The 23942-nt window shown below is 43.4% G+C and overlaps 1 protein-coding gene across 1 annotated transcript; it reads right to left on the bottom strand.

Annotated features, from left to right (window-relative positions):
- Positions 1–1760: 1760 nt before the first annotated feature.
- LOC124004059 (retinol dehydrogenase 11-like) lies at positions 1761–23869 on the bottom strand. The gene is made up of 6 exons (XM_046312822.1): positions 23527–23869; positions 14888–15127; positions 13850–13939; positions 7856–8044; positions 7349–7458; positions 1761–2652 (listed from the first exon to the last, which is right to left on the bottom strand). Exons 1-6 carry the CDS (start codon positions 23687–23689, stop codon positions 2473–2475), a joined length of 972 nt encoding a protein of 323 aa, XP_046168778.1. The 5' UTR covers positions 23690–23869; the 3' UTR covers positions 1761–2472.
- Positions 23870–23942: the final 73 nt, after the last annotated feature.

Genomic DNA, 23942 nt, shown 5'->3' with positions numbered 1-23942 from the left:
TTTTGCTTTTAGAACTGTACTTATTCTGAGCGTTTTGTTCTTGTAAAGATGTTGTAATAGACTCAAACCAGTGGCACATATTTAATGACTATATAAATGAATCAGAAAAAGTTCAATAAAAAGGTCAGTTCAGTGCGTAGACCAACTTTGTGACGGTTCTCGATGGAGATTCTTTGAGATGAGATCGCACCATGTTCATTGTATTTATGAAACCTGCACCCATACAGTGTACAGTACCATTACCACCTACTGGCCCTGCTTGGTATTGCTGGTTGTAAGTACAAATACCTGCATACATACTGGACTGATAAGGAACAGTGCCATAACTATTATTAGTAGTAGTATTATAATGATTTAAACATTTTAACAAGTTGGGACAACCGTTCATTTAACTACTGTACCTATCAATTATCCTGTAGCAGTAATTATGGTTCCTCAATATACATTTAATAATAATAATATATGCCATTTAGTAGACGCTTTTATCCAAAGCGACTTACAGTCATGTGTGCATACATTCTACGTATGGGTGGTCCCGGGGATCGAACCCACTACCCTGGCGTTACAAGCGCCATGCTCTACCAACTGAGCTACAGAAGGACCACTAACATATTACTACGTAGGCTATGTGTTACAGCACTACTTTTGGTGGCCCCCTCAGGAATTACTCTTGAGAAAAGTTAATGTAATTGTCCCCTCCAAAGTTGATATCAGATTTTCGCCCCTGGCTGTAATCACTGCTGAAGGTGCTTCAACAAAGTACTATTTTTTTATAATTTTGCAAAAATGTCCTTATCTGGCAGAGCCAATGGCATAGTCCCAAAAGTGCAAACTCTAGCCACGTTTGGAACTTTTGTTTAGACTAGCTTAAATGTCTTAATACTTCATTTATTTTCTTTTGACCATTTTAATATATATATATATAATACGCTGAGTCTAAAAATAATTTGGAACATCTTGCGAATATTGAGTTGTACCCCCTTTATCCCTCAGAACAGCCTCAATTCGTCAGGGCATGGACTCTACAAGGTGTCGAAAGCATTCCACAGGGATGCTGGCCCATGTTGACTCCAATGCTTCTCACAGTTGGCTGGATGTCCTTTGGTTGGTGGAACATTCTTGATACACACAGGAATCTGAGTGTGAAAAACCCAGCAGCTTTGCAGTTCTTGCCACACTCAAACCGTTGCGGCTTGTACTTACTACCATACCCTGTTCAAAGGCACTTAAATCTTTTGTCTTTCCCATTCACCCTCTGAATGTCCGACATACACAATCCATGTCTCAAGAAGGCTTAAAACCCCTTCTTTAATCTGTCTCCTCCCCTTCATCTACACTGATTGAACTGGATTTAACAAGTGACAATATGGGATCCTAGCTTTCACCCGGTCAGTTTGTGTTCCTAATGTACACTCAGTGTATGTATAGTGTGCAACGTATGTACAAACTTGGTACTACTGCAACTGTGTACTACTGCAGGTAAAAACACAAAGCAGGTACAGTGCTTAAAGGTATTGAGGCTGTAACATGTTTGTGCTTTCTCTTCCTCAGCCAAATGACAGGAGACCAACGGAGACATCAAAGCTGCCAATCTACTATAATTGACCAGTTTGTTTCAATTATATGAATGAAGGAAAATTATCATTTCAATAAAGCTTTGCTTGTCTTGTGAAATAGCTGTGTATCCAGACATGTCTCCCACTTCCATACCACATCCTCTAGATGACAGCGTCTATGTAATGTGAAGAAACAACCACTCATTGCTGGTAGTAAGTTTATTGACAAAATTCCCACTTCACACACAGCTACGCATTAACATACACACACACCTCATAGTTAGGGCCCTGTCTTTTGGTTAATCACATCACATGACCTGAATTTTAACCATTTATATTTTATTTAACTAGACAAGTCAGTTAAGAACAAATACTTATTTGCAATGATGGCCTACCAAAAGGCCTCCTGCAGGGGCTAGGATTAAAAATAAATTATATAATATAGGACAAAACACACATCCCGACGAGAGACAACACTACATAGAGACCTTAGACGAAAACAACATAGCACGGCAGCAACACATGACAACTGTCCCCTTATTTTATTATATATATATATATATATTTTTATCTCAGATGGTCCAGCACCATCCTCTGACAATTGCTTTCATTTGTGGTCTACTTCTCATTTATGGAAAAGGTTTAAAATAAAAGGTTACAATTCCAGGTCATATGAGATGATTAACCAAAACGCAGGTCCCTACTCACAGGGAAGGAAAATACAGTCAGCTGAAAATATCACATGACCTACGGCAAACCTTATTGGTGTGTCTGAGCTGTTAGGTGACTACAATACTGAAGACGCACAAATAAACACAAAAAACTTTACATGTATCCTTCATAGATTATAAAACCTTACACTGTATTTTACTTGTCTGCTATTGAATAAAACACTTGAAGACAAACTCGCACTCTCTCAGAACTTGGATGTCAATCTCTCGCAGAACTCAAAGACCTTTACTGCGAGGGTGGGGTCTCGGGCCAGGGGAGCAGGGAGACTCAGGGAACAGTCGCTGTCAAAGTACTTCCCTGTTATTCCCTCCATCTCCATGGCAACCGCACAGTAGATGGTGCTCACTGCCCCTTCCTCAGAAGACTGTGTGGACAGAGATGGGAGAAGGTGAGGTAGTAGGGCCGGGATTCAATCTGTTCGCGCTGTCAGTTATGCACATTTTAAAGTCAATGTTCCTCCATTCACATTAATTGCTGCAGATGCCAGCGCAGTTGGAAATATCAATCACTTTGACACGGATCAAGCGGTGATCAGATTGAATCCTGGCCTAAGAAGACACATGCACACACACACTAACCACCTCTGCATAAAAGAGACAGCCACTGCTAGTAAATACCCTAACTGCCAGTCAATAGCGCAGTGCTTTGTTTTGGTGATATGCCAGGAAATAAGTCTTCCTTAATTTGTAACTTTGACAAGGAAACTCTGAATTTTGATAGATTCCCCTTGTTGATTTCAGGGAAATCTGTGAAAAAGAGTTATGAAACTGCTAGAAATTCAATTTTTCAGACACACACACTCTACTCCTTTTCACACTGGTTTATTCTGTCTTTAGATGTAAGATCTCTATTCAATCTATCGCTGAATTTAGTATTCCAACTTGATTTCCATTACATTTCAATGTTCCCGCATTAGCGGAGACTGCATTCAAGATAAACGCTGCATATGTCGGCGCAATCGGAAATTACCTTCACATTTCTATTGTGCAATCTGTAACGATTCAGCAATACAGATTGAATAGAGCCCTAAGAATTCTTTCTGGACAAACTCAACAGTTCTTACAAGGTGGGATGGCACACACACACATACAGCCAAAACAGTCCAAATTCCACTGTCACGGTTGGCCAAAACAGTCCAAATTCCACAGTCACGGTTCATGTGAACCCAGAGACAGAAATAAATGCTGTAGTCATTACCAACATGTGGTAGCGTTTACAGTTGATCTTCTGGTTTATTGAGTGGATTTGTTTTTTTCCATCTCATTCTGTGGTGTGCCGCTGTTTTGTTGGGTCCCCACCAGACCAGGGCAGAAAACAATTGTATTTTGTAGTTTTTTGAAAATACAAACTTTTGAAATACTCAAGGTAGTGGAATATAGCTTATATAGAGTTTAAACTAAAAGGCAACTATTTTCTTTAATATTCAAATACAGTTCTCAGAAAAATAAAATAATATTTGAAAGTATTTAAAATACTTCTCAGAAAACCAAATTATATTAAGGTATTTATTTATTTTCTTTGTAAAAAAAAACCATTTATTTTATTTTATTCACACCAGATACAAACATCAACTTACAGACGCACACAAACAACGACTACATTTCATCTGCCCAGACCCGCATGCTCACACCCCTATCCGTAGTGGGCCACATGGCCTTAAATTGTATCAATTTGTCTTTCCTCAGTCACCCATGCTATTTCAATAATAAATAATTAGATTTTCCTATTGCGTTAATGATTGGAGATTGATTGATTTCCATGTTTTTTGTATAATTTCTTTCTAGATGAGAAGAGAATCAGTCCATCAACCAGTCCATCAGTCCATATCTCACTACACCCCCATATGACATGTCTTGAAATATGCAGACAGACGGATTAAAAGTAAGTTCACATTGTAATACTTCTGACAGCCAACTTTCTAGCTCCGCCCATAACTTTTAGGAAAACCCAGAAAGTATGGATTATTGAGTCGTTGTTAGTTTTACACTTAAGACATGACTCTGCTGTTGTGCTGTAGAATTAGTTCATTTTGTCTCTTGTAGAATAAATTATATACATTAGTTTATACTGGATTAAGCGTACATTTTCATTAACTGTCATTTCGTTAATTATGCTCCAACATTCCCTCTATCCTGTGCCAACATCAATTATTTTTAAGTCTAGGTTCCAATAGTTCAAAAGAGATTGTCAGCTGAATATGCTCTTTGCAAGGTTTTGTAAGTCTTACCTATCACATGAACATCCTTTTCTGACTCAAATAAGATTCCCTCAAGGTTGTTACTTATGGGTCCTGTCTAATTCCTTCTGCAAGCTGTTCAATTGCGGGTGCAAACAGGAGGGTGGAGAGGGGACATCCCTGTCTTGTGCCCCTTTCTAAAGACATTTCATCAGATAATGTAGTATTTGTGCATATTTTTGATTTAGGACATTTCTATATTATTTGAAATAAATTTATTATTTCATCTGTAAAGTTGAAAGATTCTGAAGTTTTGAATTGAAAAAAGGCCATTTAAGATGGTCTAAAGCCTTTTCAGGATCAACATCCATTATTAATAAAGCTATATATTTTTTAACGTATTGTATTAAACTGAAACATATTCTTGTATTTCTCAGCTCGCTGGTCACCATAGCAGCACCCACCTGTAGCACACGCTCCAGCAGGTATATCTCTCTGGTCACCCCCAAAACCAATTCTTCCTTTGGCCGCCTCTCCTTCCATTTCTCTGCTGCCAATGACTGGAACGAACTACAAAAATCTCTGAAACTGGAAACACTTATCTCCCTCACTAGCTTTAAGCACCAGCTGTCAGAGTAGCTCACAGATTACTGCACCTGTACATAGCCCATCTATAATTTAGCCCAAACAACTACCTCTTCCCCTACTGTATTTATTTATTTTTCTCCTTTGCACCTCCTTATTTCTATCTCTACTTTGCACATTATTCCACTGCAAATCTACCATTCCAGTGTTTTACTTGCTATATTGTATTTACTTCACCACCATGGCCTTTTTTTGCCTTTACCTCCCTTATCTCACCTCATTTGCTCACATTGTATATAGACTTATTTTTCTACTGTATTATTGACTGTATGTTTGTTTTACTCCATGTTTAACTCTGTGTTGTTGTATGTGTCGAACTGCTTTGCTTTATCTTAGCCAGGTCGCAAATGTAAATGAGAACTTGTTCTCAACTTGCCTACCTTTTATTGTCATTGTTTATTTTTAATAAACCCTCTGATTGATATTTCTCAAGTATGGTAAGACTTTTGCCATTCTATTGCTTATTAGCTTTGTTTTTATTTAATTGTCACAGTTTATTAAACTTGTGTCTATAATTATTAGGGGACTCTCCAGATGTTCCTGGTTTTAATATAATTGAAATAACTGTTTGAGACATATAACTATAAGTGCTGAATTGAGTGACATGTGTTGTCATTTGTTTAAAAAGGGGTGCTACTATGTCTCAAAATGTCGTATAGAATTCTATGGGAAAGCGAACCAGTCCTGGTGCTTTTCTCCGGGTAAAAGTTTTAACAGTATGTAGTATTTATTTTGGGGCGATCTCTGTTTTCTGTAAATTGCTTCACGGTTCTTGAGTCTCAGAAGGCTATAAGGTCCGTCCAACTGCTGTTTCATTCGGATTTAAATATATTTTAATAGAAGCTTATAAAATGGTCATTAATCACGTTGTTATTTTTGTGAGAGCTGCAAGATATTTACCAGGTTTATTTGCTATTAAGTAATATGCTTTCTTGGAGTTTGACCTGTAATGGTTGGCTCTCTTCAAAAGTAAAAAAGACTGTGATTTTCTTCTTTATCTTGTAAAGATTTTTTATGGTCTTTTTCTAAAATAGAAATACAAAAAATTAATGAAAAATACATCACTTAATCAGATTTAGATTTAGCCAAATATTAGATTATCACTGAGATTATCATTCTATAATGTATGCCTTAAAGGCATCCCAGATTATATCGGGGGTCGGCTTTTCTCTATGTCTACATTTGTAATGGCAACGGCCTCTATTTTCCCAGACATTGCGCTAACGCTAATTAGCATTGGCTCATGAAACTACCTCTAGCTTCCTTCATACTGGACACAGAGACATACAATTTGTATCCACGAGTTAATCGGACTCTGGGGAAGTATATGAAGGAGTACGCCTTTAAGTGTTGAAAGAAGACTAAATATCCCAAAACTGCCTTTTTGAATCAACTACAGCCACGGTAAGTGGAAAATCTGAGTAAACTATCCCTCTATAGTCGGTGTAATGTGTGTTTGAAACAAGAACACTGAGCCTCAGATGGTCAAAGAGGTTCAAAGTTGTATATGCAAAGCATCCAATGTTTGCAAATGGCTTTGAATTATTCTTCAGTAGTTTCAGGTAACATAAAATTAATTGCAGCTTTCAACCTTTTCAAGTGGCATGTTGAAAGAGTCATACAGTAGTTAAGCGCCACAACCTCTTTATACTTATCTGTACAAAATATCATTGGTTAAACTGGCTCAGCTGGAAATGATCTTTAAAAAGCGCACTGTCGGTTGTCAGGTGCAGTAAGTCTCTTTAGTTCCCTTGTGAATGAAGTGAGACCTAACGCATCCTGTTCCAATACATGCTACAACCAGGACCATAACAATAACAAATCTTTATATCTCACACATTTTCTTCCCAACTACAGACCGTCTCAGAAACACACTTTTCCCGGAATTTAGTCAAAGGGGCGATGTCGACAAGCACATTGCACATGAATGTGATATCCACAAAAAGCAGGGAGATTGCCTTTCGAAGGTGTGTTGTCATTTGTGCACCGCTGAAATGCATCTTTGAATGAATCCCAGCCTTTCGCTCTTTCAGTTCAGACAACTTCATTTCACAGTACACTATTTACTTGTTATTTGGAAACTACTGCATAAAATGATAATTATTACATAATAACATATAAGTGCCAGAAATGGTTTCTTACTTAATAATACCAGCTGAAACAGGATGGTAAAATAAAGTGTTAAACAATGTACTGTATGAATGATTTTCACCAGGGTGTTATGATTCAAAATGTTCACCTTGAAGAAGAAGATTCCGATCATGTTGAAGAGGAACCGAACCATGAAGTTATAGTGTCTCATCATTTCTGTCATCACCAACCCGGGGTGGACGGAGTTAGCTGTCACCCCTGTGAGACACACACACACGCACGAACACACGCACGTTCACACAGAAGAGATTATAAACCACACAAAAGCCCAGAAATCCATGTCCCTCCTTTACCAGGAATCTGATTTCATGGGAAGTCTGACACACATGGGAAAACTCCATCTCCAGCAGCTTCAAAGAAGACATTTGGTGCATTTCATTACATCACCACATTCCCCCTTTCAAGACCATTCAGAAAGGATGCTCATTGAAAAATGTTACTCATCTACTAATACGGTTGTTTTAGCAGCTGTAAAATAAGTATGGCTACTATGTGCTCTAAACAAGAATTTGATAATCGAATAGCCAAACCAGATGCCATCAACACTCCTACTCTGAGATGCTTTACTAATACTGTCCCAGGCCTTCATACCCACCTGTTCCCTCTAGCCTTCGCGCCAGCTCGTTAGTGCAGATGACGTTGTGCAGCTTGGTGTGGTTGTACACACTGTCCATAGTGTAGCCCAGGTTCTTGCCCTTGAAGTGCGAGAAGTCGACCATACCCTTCCAGTGGTTCATGGATGACACGTTGACGATGCGTGCCGGTGCTGATTGCTTCAGCAGGTCTGGATGGAGGGGAGAGGAAAAGGAGAGGACGAGGAGGGAGAAAAGGGAATGGGGGGATGGAGGGAGGAGAGATGAGAGAAGAGTAGTAAAGTGTGGAATGTAACATGAGATAACTGGGACAATGTTACACACAGTAACCTACTGTAAGGTTGAGTAGATATAAAACAGGTAAAGTAACAAAATGCACAACACTCACAAAATACAGCACTAGAATACACTCTTGGAAAAAATGTGCTATCTACTGTAGAACCGGAAATGGTTATTCGGCTGTCCCCATAGTAGAACCCTTTGAGTAAACATTTTTCGTTCCAGGTAAAACCCTTTTGGTTCCAAGTAGAAGCATTTTGGGTTCCATGAAGAACCCTTTCCACAGAAGGTTCTACAGTGCAGTGAAAAAGTATGTTTCCTCTTTCTGATTTTCTCAATTTTTGCATATTTTTGATACTGATACAGATATTCAACCAAAACCTAAGAAGATAAAGGGAACCTAAGTTTACAAATAACCAAAATTATAACCATTTTTATTGATTTAATGAACAAAGTTCTGCCACACCCAATTCCCCTGTGTGAAAAAGTAATTGCCCCTTTACGCTCAATAACTGGTTGTGCCAACTTTAGCTGCAAAGACTCCAACCAAATGCTTCCTGTAGTTGTTAATCAGTCTCTCACATCGCTGTGGAGGACTTTAGCATGCATAACTGCTTTAACTCAACAACGTTTGTGGGTTTTCATGCATGAACTGCTCGTTTCAAGTCCTACCACAACAACAATTAAGTCTGGACTTTGACTATGCCAACTTCATATTTGTTGTTTTTTAACCATGTTCATTTGTTAAATTTCACCTTTATTTAGCCAGTTAGGCAAGTTGAGAACAAGTTCTCATTTGTAACTGCGACCTGGCCAAGATAAAGCATAGCAATTCGACACATACAGCAACACAGAGTTACACATGGAATAAACAAAACATTTTGTTGCGAAATAGGAAGTCGATTCTAGATTTAATATTGGATTGGAGATGCTTAATGTGAGTCTGGAAGGAGAGTTTACAGTTTAACCAGACACCTAGGTATTTGTTGTTGTCCACTGTCATGTCTTTACTATCATTAAATTGAAGACTTAGTTTTTATCAAGGATTCTCTGTAATTAGTATTACGCGATAAAACTGATTAATCATGGAACTGTAATTAAGTAGGAAGTCGGGGCACCAAGGAAAATATTCAGATTACAAAGTTATAATTTCCCAATATAACCTTTCAGATATCTGTTCCATAGTCTTCTGATTAATTAATTATTTACTTTACCTCACGTTAGTCTCATTCCAAACGTCGTAAATTATTGGTTATCTGCACAAACCCAGTCTTCACTATGAGTCATCCATACATCAATTGTTTTAAATCATTTATTTTTTACTAACTAAGTAATTCACAGAAATGCATAAACAAACAGTCGATAGTTACAATGAATGATAGGAGAATGTGCCCTAGTGGGCTAAACCGGCATGGCGGCTTGTTAGACAAAGGGGAAGTGGGGGTCGACTAAGATGAGACACTACAAAGTTGATAATTATAACAATTGAAATGGTAATCCTTTGCACATGAACGCTCACTCATTCGGGAACAATTGCAATCAATATACATATTTACACTCAGTGTGTCGTTGGGATCTTTGTTGAAAAGTTAGTTTCGGATCTCTCTCTCTCTCTCATATATATATATACACTGCTCAAAAAATAAAAGGGAACACTTAAACAACACAATGTAACTCCAAGTCAATCACACTTCTGTGAAATCAAACTGTCCACTTAGGAAGCAACACTGATTGACAATAAATTTCACATGCTGTTGTGCAAATGGAATAGACAACAGGTGGAAATGATAGGCAATTAGCAAGACACCCCCAAAAAAGGAGTGGTTCTGCAGGTGATGACAACAGACCACTTCTCAGTTCCTATGCTTCCTGGCTGATGTTTTGGTCACTTTTGAATGCTGGCTTTCACTCTAGTGGTAGCATGAGACGGAGTCTACAACCCACACAAGTGGCTCAGGTAGTGCAGCTCATCCAGGATGGCACATCAATGCGAGCTGTGGCCAGAAGGTTTGCTGTGTCTGTCAGCGTAGTGTCCAGAGCATGGAGGCGCTACCAGGAGACAGGCCAGTACATCAGGAGACGTGGAGGAGGCCGTAGGAGGGCAACAACCCAGCAGTAGGACCGCCACCTCCGCCTTTGTGCAAGGAGGGGCAGGAGGAGCACTGCCAGAGCCCTGCAAAATTACCTCCAGCAGGCCACAAATGTGCATGTGTCTGCTCAAACGGTCAGAAACAAACAAAGGGCCCGACGTCCACAGGTGGAGGTTGTACTTACAGCCCAACACCGTGCAGGACGTTAGGCATTTGCCAGAGAACACCAAGATTGGCAAATTTGCCACTGGCGCCCTGTGCTCTTCACAGATGAAAGCAGGTTCACACTGAGCACGTGACAGACGTGACAGAGTCTGGAGACGCCGTGGAGAACGTTCTGCTGCCTTCAACATCCTCCAGCATGACTGGTTTGGCGGTGGGTCAGTCATGGTGTGGGGTGGCATTTCTTTGGGGGGCCGCACAGCCCTCCATGTGCTCGCCAGAAGTAGCCTGACTGCCATTAGGTACCGAGATGAGATCCTCAGACCCCTTGTGAGACCATATGCTGGTGCGGTTGGCCCTGGGTTCCTCCTAATGCAAGACAATGCTAGACCTCATGTGGCTGGAGTGTGTCAGCAGTTCCTGCAAGAGGAAGGCATTGATACTATGGACTGGCCCGCCCGTTCCCCAGACCTGAATCCAATTTAGCACATCTGGGACATCATGTCTCGCTCCATCCATGCTTTAGTCCAGGTCTGGGTGGAGATCCCTCAGGAGACCATCCGCCACCTCATCAGGAGCATGCCCAGGCATTGTAGGGAGGTCATAGAGGCACGTGGAGGCCACACACACTACTGAGCCTCATTTTGACTTGTTTTAAGGACATTACATCAAAGTTGGATCAGCCTGTAGTGTGGTTTTCCACTTTAATTTTGAGTGTGACTCCAAATCCAGACCTCCATGGTTGATAAATTTGATTTCCATTGATCATTTTTGTGTGATTTTGTTTTCAGCACATTCAACTATGTAAAGAAAAAAGTATTTAATAAGAATATTTCATTCATTCAGATCTTATGTGTTATTTTAGTGTTCCCTTAATTTTTTTGAGCAGTGTATATATATATATATAATGGATATTTCGGCAGTTGTCGTTCTCGTGTTCAATGATAACGAATTCCTAGCTGCAGACTAGTAATTCATATCAAAGACTTGTTCTTATTCTGTCTGTATCGATAGTCTAAGAGTTTAACCACGTGGTATGGTTAAAAGATTCAGCAATGATCTACAACCTTTGTCCTCCCGTGATTGAGAGAAACATGGTCTACTTAGAATTTCTCAAAGTTGGGTTTTATTCGGAATTGCAGAAAAGGGGCTGTCCCAGGATGCCTGACCCTGACTGGGCTCATGGGCGGTCCTCTGATTTAGTTAAACTCAAAAGGGAATTGGAGTTTCCTTCATTAAACAGTCCAAAATCACATTACACAATTTTACAAACAGTATCATCCTCACTCATTCATCTTATACAACAATTAGATGTAAACCTCATATCTGAGGCTATTATGTAAACAGCATTATGGTAATGTGGCTGCACCGTCTCCCATGAGCTTCCCCAAGTTGTAACAAACGGACCAGTTCGTAGCTGGATTCTTCACCGATCTTTTATACCTTCTCCGGAACGTAAACGTTGTTCGGACCTCAAGTTCTGTGAGGTGGAAGAAATTCCTTTGTTCTCTATGAAACTTCACTCTATCTCTACTGTGTGGCCAAAAGGAGATCCTCACTCTCTGACCACAGCAGCCTAGTTGAAGGATGCAAGGGGAGGCAGGGAGAGGAGGAAGGGGCTTGCTGTACCCAAAGAGGGCAAAGTCATGACACCACGTATTCTAAGTCGGAGCCGTCCAGAGTAGTGATGCTGGACGGGCGGGCAGGTGCGGGCAGGGATTGAATGAATGGAGAGTTGTATGGCATTGAAGCTCGTCTGGAGGTTAGTTAACACAGTGTCCAAAGAGGGGCTAGAAGTATACAGAATGGTGTCGTCAGCGTAGAGGTGGATCAGAGAATCACCATCAGCAAGAGCGACATCATTGATGTATACAGAGAAGAGAGTCGGCCCAAGAATTGAACCCTGTGGCACCCCCATATAGATTGCCAGAGGTCCAGACAACAGGCCCACCGATTTGACACACTGAACTCTATCAGAGAAGTAGTTGGTAAACCAGATGAGGCAATCATTTGAGAAACCAAGGCTGTCGAGTGCCAATAAGAATGTGGTGATTGACAGAGTCGAAAGCCTTGGCCAGGTCTATGAATACGGCTACACAGTATTGTCTCTTATCGATAGCGGTTATGATATCGTTTAGGACCTTGAGCGTGGCTGAGGTGCACCCATGACCAGCTCTGAAACCAGATTTCATAGCGGAGAAGGTACGGTGGGTTTCTAAATGGTCAGTAATCTGTTTGTTAATTTGGCTTTCGAAGACCTTAGAAAGACAGGGTAGGATAGATATAGGTCTGTAGCAGTTTGGGTCTAGAGTGTCACCCCCTTTAAAGAGGGGGATGACCGCGGCAGTTTTCCAATCTTTGGGAATCTCAGACGATACGAAAGAGAGGTTGAACAGGCTAGTTATAGGGGTTGCAACAATTTTGGCAGATAATTTTAGAAAGAGAGGGTCCAGATTGTCTAGCCCGGCTGATTTGTAGGGGTCCAGATTTTGCAGCTCTTTCAGAACATCAGCAATCTGGATTTGGGTAAAGGAGAAATGGTGGGGGCTTTGGCGGGTTGCTGTGGAGGTTGCCTGGCAGTTGACCGGGGTAGGGGTAGCTGGTAGTTGCAATGTGTAAGGGACTCTCAGAGAATTCATTTATAGACACTGAATTGATCTGAGAGTCACAGGGTTGTGATGGAGCTCATATAATTAAAGATGGACTTTGTAATAACTCTGACCTGTGTGTGGTTTGCTCTCATGATTTGGTAAATACAGGACATTTCCACGACAAAATTGATAAAACACAGAAAGGGGGCAAATACTTTTTCATGGCACTTGTCACGCCCTGATCTGTTTCACCTGTCCTTGTACTTGTCTCCACCCACCTCCAGATGTCGCTCATCTTCCCCACTTATCCCCTCGGTATTTAGACCTGTGTTTTCTGTCTGTCTGTGCCAGTTCATCTTGTTTGTTGAAGTCAACCAGCGGTTTGTCTCAGCACCTGCTATTCCTCTGTCTCGCTTTTTCCTCATCCTTCTGGTTTTGACCCTTGCATGTCCTGACTCTGAGCCTGCCTGCCGTCCGGTGCCTTTACCCCTACTCTAGAATTCCAACCTCTGCCTGACCTAACCCTGGGCCTGCCTGCCACCCTGTACCTTGGCCCCACTACTTTGGATTATCGACCCCTGCCTTCCTCGACCCGTTGTTTGCCTGCCCCTGTTGTTGCAATAAACATTGTTACTTCAGCAGTCTGCACTTGGGTCTTACCTGAAACCTGATAGGCACTGTACATGGAACCCAAAAGGGATCTCCGATGGGGACAGCGGAAGAACCCTTTGAGAAACACTTTTGTCTAAGAGTGCATAGGAACATATTTGTATAATAAGCCTATAGCCGTGGCCTGTGTAACACTGCAGTAGTTGCACACAGAGCTCCAGCATTACAGCAGGGTGAGGTATTAGTGGGATATGTTGTATCTTACCCAGAAGCAAGCTGGTGAGGAGGAAAGGGCCCACATGGTTGGTAGCGAAGGACACCTCTAGCCCATCTGAGGTGATATCTCTAGGCAAGCCTGTGTGCAGACACAATATAACCAAACCAAGGCACACGCATACATATTTGAAAATATGTATTTTATATACAGAAAGCATTACTAAAATATGTGACAAGAAATGCTGTGAATGCATTTGACTTTGGGCACAAAAGGATCTGCATGTCGCAAACAGACATAGATAATGAATGGGAATTTGTAAGCCAAATTGTAATTGGGTGGAATGGCATGCTACCATCGTTATTATCAATCAAGAAAAGCTGTTCGTCTCATGGACATTCTTATTGGGTACTGACTAGAAATGACAACCGTGCTTTGGTAATCTTACCCAAGACCTAAAGACTTGCATTAACTCCCCTCATGCCCAGTCTTCAGTCTTATGGCGTGTAGACACTCTTGATTCAAACCTAGTTGATCACACTAGTGTGATGGCTGTTGAAGTCCACCCATGGTTACCTGCATCTTAGCCTGGAATCCAGAGTGAATATCGCTCCTTTTCATGACGGTTCTGCTTCAGGTGAATATTGAGGTGAAGAGGCTCTCCCGTTATGTCATTCAGACAGGATAATCCTCCGTTCGGCGCATTGGATGCGACCTCCCACCGTCTTACCAATGCCCAGTCAACAAAGCTGTCGTAAGAGGAAGGTTGCGCTGGAAAGGCGTCAGAGACACTTGACTCTTAATCCCTGCGTTTATTAGCTCTCACGTTCCCGCGCAGAACCTACCTCGAGGGGCGGAGGCGGAGGAGATCAATGGACTCCAATCTGGGATGAGAACAAATGTAGCGATATTCAGTGTGGATTTCAGGCTATAACTGACTCTGGAACCAATGTCCACCTGAAGCCCTGGCATTGTCGACCAGGATGTGGATAGAGCTCCTTCACTGGAACAGTAATACATTGTGAACGATATTCAGTGTGAATTCCAGCCTAAGTGTGTATTCCAGGCTAATCTGGATCCGATGCCCACCTGAAGCCCCGGCGTTGTTGACCAGTATGTGGAGCTCCTTCTCCTCTCGCAGGACGCCGTCTGTGAACGCCCTCACCGATGCCAGGGATGAGGTGTCCACCAGACGCAGGTGCACATCCGCATTCCCACTCCGCTTACGGATCTCATGCAGGGCGACGCTACCGCGAGCCTCGCTCCGGCACGCCAAGATAACACGAGCCCCGCGCAGGGCAAAGTCAAGGGCAATGAACTTCCCTATCCCTGAGAGTGTGATAGGTGAGGTGGTGGGGGTGGGGTGTAAGAGGAGTTAGGGAGAAAATGAGATAGAGAAAGAAGAAGTAGAATGAGAGAGGGAAAGAGTGGGAGTGGTAGAAAAAGAGAACGAGAAACAGAAAGACGGGGGAAAGGGAATGAGAAAACGGGATAGGGGAGTAGAGGGAGGGAGGGAGGTTAACAGGGTTAACGTAAACTCACCCCATTCTGTACAAATGTGCGCAACCGTGACATTCAGACGAGGCTGCAAAGAAAACTAATGGGACTGTGTTGACTTTAAAATCGGGGGTGTGAACTAGGTTTCTATTCAAGTGTTGATCGACAAGGTAATGGATCTATAGTATTGGAGAAAGGTTGAAAAAACGGACCCTTTGTTACATCGTGACCTACATGCCGTAGTGTACCGCACGCATAAAGCAACTATTTCTGTCTTACAATCTCTCTCCACCAGGTGTAGCACTTCTCTTATTGTTTAAAAACAAGAAATGGACCGTGACGGGGGTAAGGGGGGATACCAAGTAATTCTTTGTGTCATCCCTGCAAGCGATCATGGCTCTGAATGTCATGTTTTGTCATTTATTATCATGTCTTGTCCCTGTGCTTCCCATTCTATTCGTTTCCCTCTGCTGGTCTTATTAGGTTCTTTCCCTCTTTCTATCCCTCTCTCTCCCCCTCCCTCTCTCACTCTCTCGCTCTCTCTTCTCTCTATCGTTCCGTTCCTGCTCCCAGCTGTTCCTATTCCCCTAATCATCATTTAGTCTTCCCACACCTGTTCCCGATCCTTTTCCCTGATTAGAGTCCCTATTTCTCTCCTTGTTTCCCGTACCTGCCCTGTCGGATCCTCATATATAATTCACCGTGCTGTGTCTATGTTTTGCCCTGTCGTGTCGTGTTTCCCTCAGATGCTGCGTGGTGAGCAGGTGTCTGAGTCTGCTAGGTTCAAGTGCCTTCCCGAGGCAACCTGCAGTTCTCGATCAAGTCTCCAGTCTGTTCTCGTCTTTACGTGTAGTATTATGCTTTTTGTTTTGTAAAGTTTATTCTGGATTAAATACTCTGTTTCGCCAAGTCGCTTTTGGGTCCTCATTCACCTGCATGACAGAAGGATCCGACCGAGGAATGGACCCAGCGACTACAGACGCTCGTAACACTGCCGTCGAGATCCAAGGAGCCATGCTCGGCAGACACGAGCAGGAATTGTCTGCTGCTCGCCATGCCGTGGAGAGCCTGGCCGCTCAGGTTTCCGACCTCTCTGGACAGTTCCAGAGTCTTCGTCTCGTGCCACCTGTTACTTCCTGGCCTGCCGAGTCTCCAGAACCTAGGGTTAATAACCCACCTTGCTACTCCGGGCAGCCCACTGAGTGCCGCTCCTTTCTCACCCAGTGTGAGATTGTGTTCTCTCTCCAACCCAACACATACTCTAGAGAGAGAGCTCGGGTTGCTTACGTCATTTCACTCCTTACTGGCCGGGCCCGAGAGTGGGGCACAGCTATCTGGGAGGCAAGGGCTGATTGTTCTAACAATTACCAGAACTTTAAAGAGGAGATGATTCGGGTTTTTGACCGTTCAGTTTTTGGTGGGGAGGCTTCTAGGGTCCTGGCTTCCCTATGCCAAGGTGATCGATCCATAACGGATTACTCTATAGAGTTTCGTACTCTTGCTGCCTCTAGTGACTGGAACGAGCCGGCGCTGCTCGCTCGTTTTCTGGAGGGACTCCACACAGTGGTCAAAGATGAGATTCTCTCGGGAGGTTCCTTCCAGTGTGGACTCTTTGATTGCTCTCGCCATCCGCATAGAACGACGGGTAGATCTTCGTCACCAGGCTCGTGGAAGAGAGCTCGCATCAACGGTGTTTCCCTGCTCCGCATCGCAACCATCTCCCTCCTCTGGCTCTGAGACTGAGCCCATGCAGCTGGGAGGGATTCGCATCTCGACTAAGGAGAGGGAACGGAGGATCACCAACCGCCTGTGCCTCTATTGCGGATTTGATGGACATTTTGTTAATTCATGTCCAGTAAGAGGCCAGAGCCCATCAGTAAGCGGAGGGCTACTGGTGAGCGCTACTACTCAGGTCTCTTCATCTAGATCTTGTACTACTATGTCGGTCCATCTACGCTGGACCGGTTCGGGTGCTACATGCAGTGCCTTGATTGACTCTGGGGCTGAGGGTTGTTTCATGGACGAAGCATGGGTTCGGAAACATAACATTCCTTTCAGACAGTTAGACAAGCCTACGCCCATGTTTGCCTTAGATGGTAGTCATCTTCCCAGTATCAGATTTGAGACACTACCTTTAACTCTCACAGTATCTGGTAACCACAGTGAGACTATTTCTTTTTTGATTTTTCGTTCACCTTTCACACCTGTTGTTTTGGGTCATCCCTGGCTAGTATGTCATAATCCTTCTATTAATTGGTCTTGTAATTCTATCCTATCCTGGAACGTATCTTGTCATGTGAAGTGCTTAATGTCTGCCATCCCTCCCATTTCTTCTGTCCCCACTTCTCAGGAGGAACCTGGCGATTTGACAGGAGTGCCGGAGGAATATCATGATCTGCGCACGGTCTTCAGTCGGTCCCGAGCCAACTCCCTTCCTCCTCACCGGTCGTATGATTGTAGTATTGATCTCCTTCCGGGGACCACTCCTCCTCGGGGTAGACTATACTCTCTGTCGGCTCCCGAACGTAAGGCTCTCGAGGATTATTTATCTGTGTCTCTTGACGCCGGTACCATAGTGCCTTCTTCCTCTCCGGCCGGGGCGGGGTTCTTTTTGTTAAGAAGAAGGACGGTACTCTGCGCCCCTGCGTGGATTATCGAGGGCTGAATGACATAACGGTTAAGAATCGTTATCCGCTTCCCCTTATGTCATCAGCTTTCGAGATTCTGCAGGGAGCCAGGTGCTTTACTAAGTTGGACCTTCGTAACGCTTACCATCTCGTGCGCATCAGAGAGGGGGACGAGTGGAAAACGGCGTTTAACACTCCGTTAGGGCATTTTGAGTACCGGGTTCTGCCGTTTGGTCTCGCCAATGCGCCAGCTGTTTTTCAGGCATTAGTTAATGATGTTCTGAGAGACATGCTGAACATCTTTGTTTTTGTCTATCTTGACGATATCCTGATTTTTTCACCGTCACTCGAGATTCATGTTCAGCACGTTCGACGTGTTCTACAGCGCCTTTTAGAGAATTGTCTCTACGTAAAGGCTGAGAAGTGCTCTTTTCATGTCTCCTCCGTTACTTTTCTCGGTTCCGTTATTTCCGCTGAAGGCATTCAGATGGATTCCGCTAAGGTCCAAGCTGTCAGTGATTGGCCCGTTCCAAGGTCACGTGTCGAGTTGCAGCGCTTTTTAGGTTTCGCTAATTTCTATCGGCGTTTCATTCGTAATTTCGGTCAAGTTGCTGCCCCTCTCACAGCTCTTACTTCTGTCAAGACGTGTTTTAAGTGGTCCGGTTCCGCCCAGGGAGCTTTTGATCTTCTAAAAGAACGTTTTACGTCCGCTCCTATCCTCGTTACTCCTGACGTCACTAGACAATTCATTGTCGAGGTTGACGCTTCAGAGGTAGGCGTGGGAGCCATTCTATCCCAGCGCTTCCAGTCTGACGATAAGGTTCATCCTTGCGCTTATTTTTCTCATCGCCTGTCGCCATCTGAGCGCAACTATGATGTGGGTAACCGTGAACTGCTCGCCATCCGCTTAGCCCTAGGCGAATGGCGACAGTGGTTGGAGGGGGCGACCGTTCCTTTTGTCGTTTGGACAGACCATAAGAACCTTGAGTACATCCGTTCTGCCAAACGACTTAATGCCCGTCAAGCTCGTTGGGCGTTGTTTTTCGCTCGTTTCGAGTTTGTGATTTCTTACCGTCCGGGTAGCAAGAACACCAAGCCTGATGCCTTATCCCGTCTGTTTAGTTCTTCTGTGGCTTCTACTGATCCCGAGGGGATTCTTCCTTATGGGCGTGTTGTCGGGTTGACAGTCTGGGGAATTGAAAGACAGGTTAAGCAAGCACTCACGCACACTGCGTCTCCGCGCGCTTGTCCTAGTAACCTCCTTTTCGTTCCTGTTTCCACTCGTCTGGCTGTTCTTCAGTGGGCTCACTCTGCCAAGTTAGCTGGTCATCCCGGTGTTCGAGGCACTCTTGCGTCTATTCGCCAGCGATTTTGGTGGCCGACTCAGGAGCGTGACACGCGCCGTTTCGTGGCTGCTTGTTCGGACTGCACGCAGACTAAGTCGGGTAACTCTCCTCCTGCCGGTCGTCTCAGACCGCTCCCCATTCCTTCTCGACCATGGTCTCACATCGCCCTAGACTTCATTACCGGTCTGCCTTTGTCTGCGGGGAAGACTGTGATTCTTACGGTTGTCGATAGGTTCTCTAAGGCGGCACATTTCATTCCCCTCGCTAAACTTCCTTCCGCTAAGGAGACGGCACAAATCATTATCGAGAATGTGTTCAGAATTCATGGCCTCCCGTTAGACGCCGTTTCAGACAGAGGCCCGCAATTCACGTCACAGTTTTGGAGGGAGTTCTGTCGTTTGATTGGTGCGTCCGTCAGTCTCTCTTCCGGGTTTCATCCCCAGTCTAACGGTCAAGCAGAGAGGGCCAATCAGACGATTGGTCGCATACTACGCAGCCTTTCTTTCAGAAACCCTGCGTCTTGGGCAGAACAGCTCCCCTGGGCAGAATACGCTCACAACTCGCTTCCTTCGTCTGCTACCGGGTTATCTCCGTTTCAGAGTAGTCTGGGTTACCAGCCTCCTCTATTCTCTTCCCAGCTTGCCGAGTCCAGCGTTCCCTCCGCTCAAGCGTTTGTCCAACGTTGTGAGCGCACCTGGAGGAGGGTGAGGTCTGCACTTTGCCGCTACAGGGCACAGACTGTGAGAGCCGCCAATAAACGCAGGATTAAGAGTCCTAGGTATTGTTGCAGCCAGAGAGTGTGGCTTTCCACTCGCAACCTTCCTCTTACGACAGCTTCTCGTAAGTTGACTCCGCGGTTCATTGGTCCGTTCCGTGTCTCCCAGGTCGTCAATCCTGTCGCTGTGCGACTGCTTCTTCCGCGACATCTTCGTCGCGTCCATCCTGTCTTCCATGTCTCCTGTGTTAAGCCCTTTCTTCGCACCCCGTTCGTCTTCCCTCCCCCTCCCGTCCTTGTCGAGAGCGCACCTATTTACAAGGTACATAAGATCATGGACATGCGTTCTCGGGGACGGGGTCACCAATACTTAGTGGATTGGGAGGGTTACGGTCCTGAGGAGAGGAGTTGGGTTCCGTCTCGGGACGTGCTGGACCGTTCACTCATTGATGATTTCCTCCATTGCCGCCAGGATTCCTCCTCGAGTGCGCCAGGAGGCGCTCGGTGAGTGGGGGGTACTGTCATGTTTTGTCATTTATTATCATGTCTTGTCCCTGTGCTTCCCATTCTATTCGTTTCCCTCTGCTGGTCTTATTAGGTTCTTTCCCTCTTTCTATCCCTCTCTCTCCCCCTCCCTCTCTCACTCTCTCGCTCTCTCTTCTCTCTATCGTTCCGTTCCTGCTCCCAGCTGTTCCTATTCCCCTAATCATCATTTAGTCTTCCCACACCTGTTCCCGATCCTTTTCCCTGATTAGAGTCCCTATTTCTCTCCTTGTTTCCCGTACCTGCCCTGTCGGATCCTCATATATAATTCACCGTGCTGTGTCTATGTTTTGCCCTGTCGTGTCGTGTTTCCCTCAGATGCTGCGTGGTGAGCAGGTGTCTGAGTCTGCTAGGTTCAAGTGCCTTCCCGAGGCAACCTGCAGTTCTCGATCAAGTCTCCAGTCTGTTCTCGTCTTTACGTGTAGTATTATGCTTTTTGTTTTGTAAAGTTTATTCTGGATTAAATACTCTGTTTTCGCCAAGTCGCTTTTGGGTCCTCATTCACCTGCATGACACTGAAAGCTGCTGTTTACTTCTGAAGATCACTTTAGCACTGCCCTAAAAACCTGCTCCCAAATTCGACACAAACCTTCAAATAGGTATGTAGTGACACATTATATAAACTTTTTATAGTGTTTTATTTACATTTTGGAGGTGATAAGGTGATACGTTGGGACAGATCGAATGAAAAAAGCCGTTTTACCACAGAACATCTCTCCTTCTCACTCCCACGCATTAGTTTTGCTTTCCCACCCGCGCCATTTTTTAAAAGACACAATGGAGCTCACTGCCTTCTTGAATCATGCAGAAACGGGCGGCGTGGCGGTCTCAGCATGAAAGGGGAGAAATTGTGCTTTACAATGGTATTGACATTACAGTTGATCTGGAAGTATGACATTTTCTTGGCGCTAAAATAAGGTCAATTGTACGGACCAAGGCGATGAACAAAAGTGAGTGAGTTGACGTTAGTGATAAAGACACTCAAGCAGGACAAAACAAAGTTTAAGAGCATTTTTTTGTTGACCAAATTCGACACTCACTGGCAGGGGCGCCGCCAGAGATTTTGGGCTCCATGAAAAGTTACTTTGATTGTTTGTCATTTGAAATTGCATGGTTTATATATATATTCCTGGCCCAGTGAGAAAGGCCACTGCTGAAAAGGTGAACTTGTAAACCATGCCCTATTATTTATTAAATGCTGAAACTAGCCCTTCTGTTTTGGTCTTCACTTCACTATGCATGCTCATCCTAGTTACAAATAACCTGTCACGTTTCCACCTCGTGACAGTTTCCTTCACATGAAACTTGGCACTTCTGAGTTCTGAGCTAACTGACATGTACAGCTATTGTTCCAAGTGTTTGTCTATAGCTCGGCTTCCATCCAATAGATGACAGATTTTAATGCAAATATTCTAAAATCTGCATTTATCTGTAATATGCGCATTTTACCACCAGAGATGTTTCCATCGAATTGACTTGTGGACAAAAGGCTGTGCGTGATGACAAAGTGCACATTAAAAAATAACTTTTGTGGTTAAATTCCCATTTATCTAATAAAAAATACAAGTTAAATAGCTTTCATTTGATTTTCAACTCTTATATGATTCATGTAAGTTCAGCAGGTTCCTGGAATAAAATATACATAGAAATATCACTGCATTGTCGGAACTAGAAGCACAAGCATTTCGCTACACTCGCATTAACATCTGCTAACCATGTGTATGTGACAAATAAAATTTGATTTTGAAATAAACACTCACAAATACAATTTAAATAAGGGGCAATGTTCAAATGAGGGTGTGTTCGCATCATCACAAAACACAAAAAGATCCCACCTTTTGAAATATTTTGTTTTTGCCAACATTTTGAAAATGTGATGTTTCCATCAGGCCTATTGTGATATTTGTTTAGCAGTGTACTTTACTTGCACAAAGGTTGGATGGAAACCTGGTTTATAACCAAAGTGAAGTACATGTTGGATAAAAACAAATGTAATGACAGGCCTGATGGAAACAGCAAATGTGTCGGGAAACTTGGTAATCGTTCCAAATGTCGACAAAACAAAATATGCTAGACAAGGTGGGATCTTTTTGTGGCTATAGCTACATTTCCATCCAATTGGTGACAGATTTCCATGCTGAATATTCTAAAATCCGCATAAAAACAATATGCACATTTTCCCACTAGCGACTTGTTTCCATCAAATTGATTCGTTGCAGACGAAAGGCTGTGCCTGATGACGTAGTAAACATAAAAATACTAATTCCCATGAACCGAATAAAAAAGACAAGTTAAATCGGTTTCCATCGCATTTTCAACTCTCCTGGTGGTTTTCTCGCAAAATAATGTGCCATTATAGCAAGGAGCTTGATGCTTTTTTCCAATAAATATCAAGGGTGTTTTTCTGGTGATTTGCTAATCGATGCTTGGCTGCCATTTGACAAATAAAAAATAATCTCGCACTTTTGTCGATAATAATCTCATAAATGAGCGCGCGTGTCAATACCAGAGTGGGCACATGAGCTGAAATGCAAAACTGTCAGTAGAGTTTAAAATGAATGGAAACCCTCTCTCACGGACAAAAACATGTGGACATACAGGAGAACTCTCGCTTTCTTCAAAAGCGAGATTCCAAAAGCATGCCATTAACTAATATCCGAAATCTATTTGAGACATTTTGAGTGCGGGCTGGGGGGTGAAAAGTGAGGGAAATGCGTCATGTCAAGAGGTATTTCCTCACTGGACAAACACTGGTTAAATCATAGTTGTTTCCACATCCTTTAGATGAAATTGAACCAAAGTGAATATAGATGCTGAATTGACGTCTGTGCCCAGTGGGTTACCAATTATGATTTAAATAGTCTTTAGATTTGGTTGTATTACCATTTGGTTAAGAGTTTTTGTCTGTGCACTTGGTGGATAAATATAATTATTGAATCAAATTGACTGGATAAGCCTATCCAAGCAAAACAAGTATATAGCACCATACAAAACAGTTACCTGTGTTAGCTCCAGTAACTATGGCTGTCTTGCCCTTCAGTTGCACCAGACAGGCGCGTGGATCCCACGACCCTCTCCGCTGTGATCGCAAGACAAGTCCCAAAATCACCGTCGATACTGCCCACAACGGGTGAGAGAAAACATCAGTCCAAACCAAATACATTTTAAAATCCACCGAGCCCCAAATGCAGAACGAAAATGTATCTGGATACAACTTCGCAATTGTCAGTCAGGTTGAAGCAGATGTCTTTTTATTGTCAGATTTACGACCCGCCTCCTTTCTGAGGGCTATTTGCCAGTATCCACATAGAACGATTCAAGTCAACACCTTGAAGTTTTCCCCAAAGTCGATGTTGCCACTGAGTGTACGCAACATTGGGAAAACCTGCTCTTTAAATCAAATCAGATCAAATCAA

Source organism: Oncorhynchus gorbuscha, linkage group LG18 (genome assembly GCF_021184085.1).
Source record: "Oncorhynchus gorbuscha isolate QuinsamMale2020 ecotype Even-year linkage group LG18, OgorEven_v1.0, whole genome shotgun sequence".
In the NCBI taxonomy this organism is placed as follows: domain Eukaryota; kingdom Metazoa; phylum Chordata; class Actinopteri; order Salmoniformes; family Salmonidae; genus Oncorhynchus; species Oncorhynchus gorbuscha.
The sequence above is the reverse complement of the archived record's forward strand: the minus strand, read 5'-3'. Positions and strand labels throughout refer to the sequence as shown.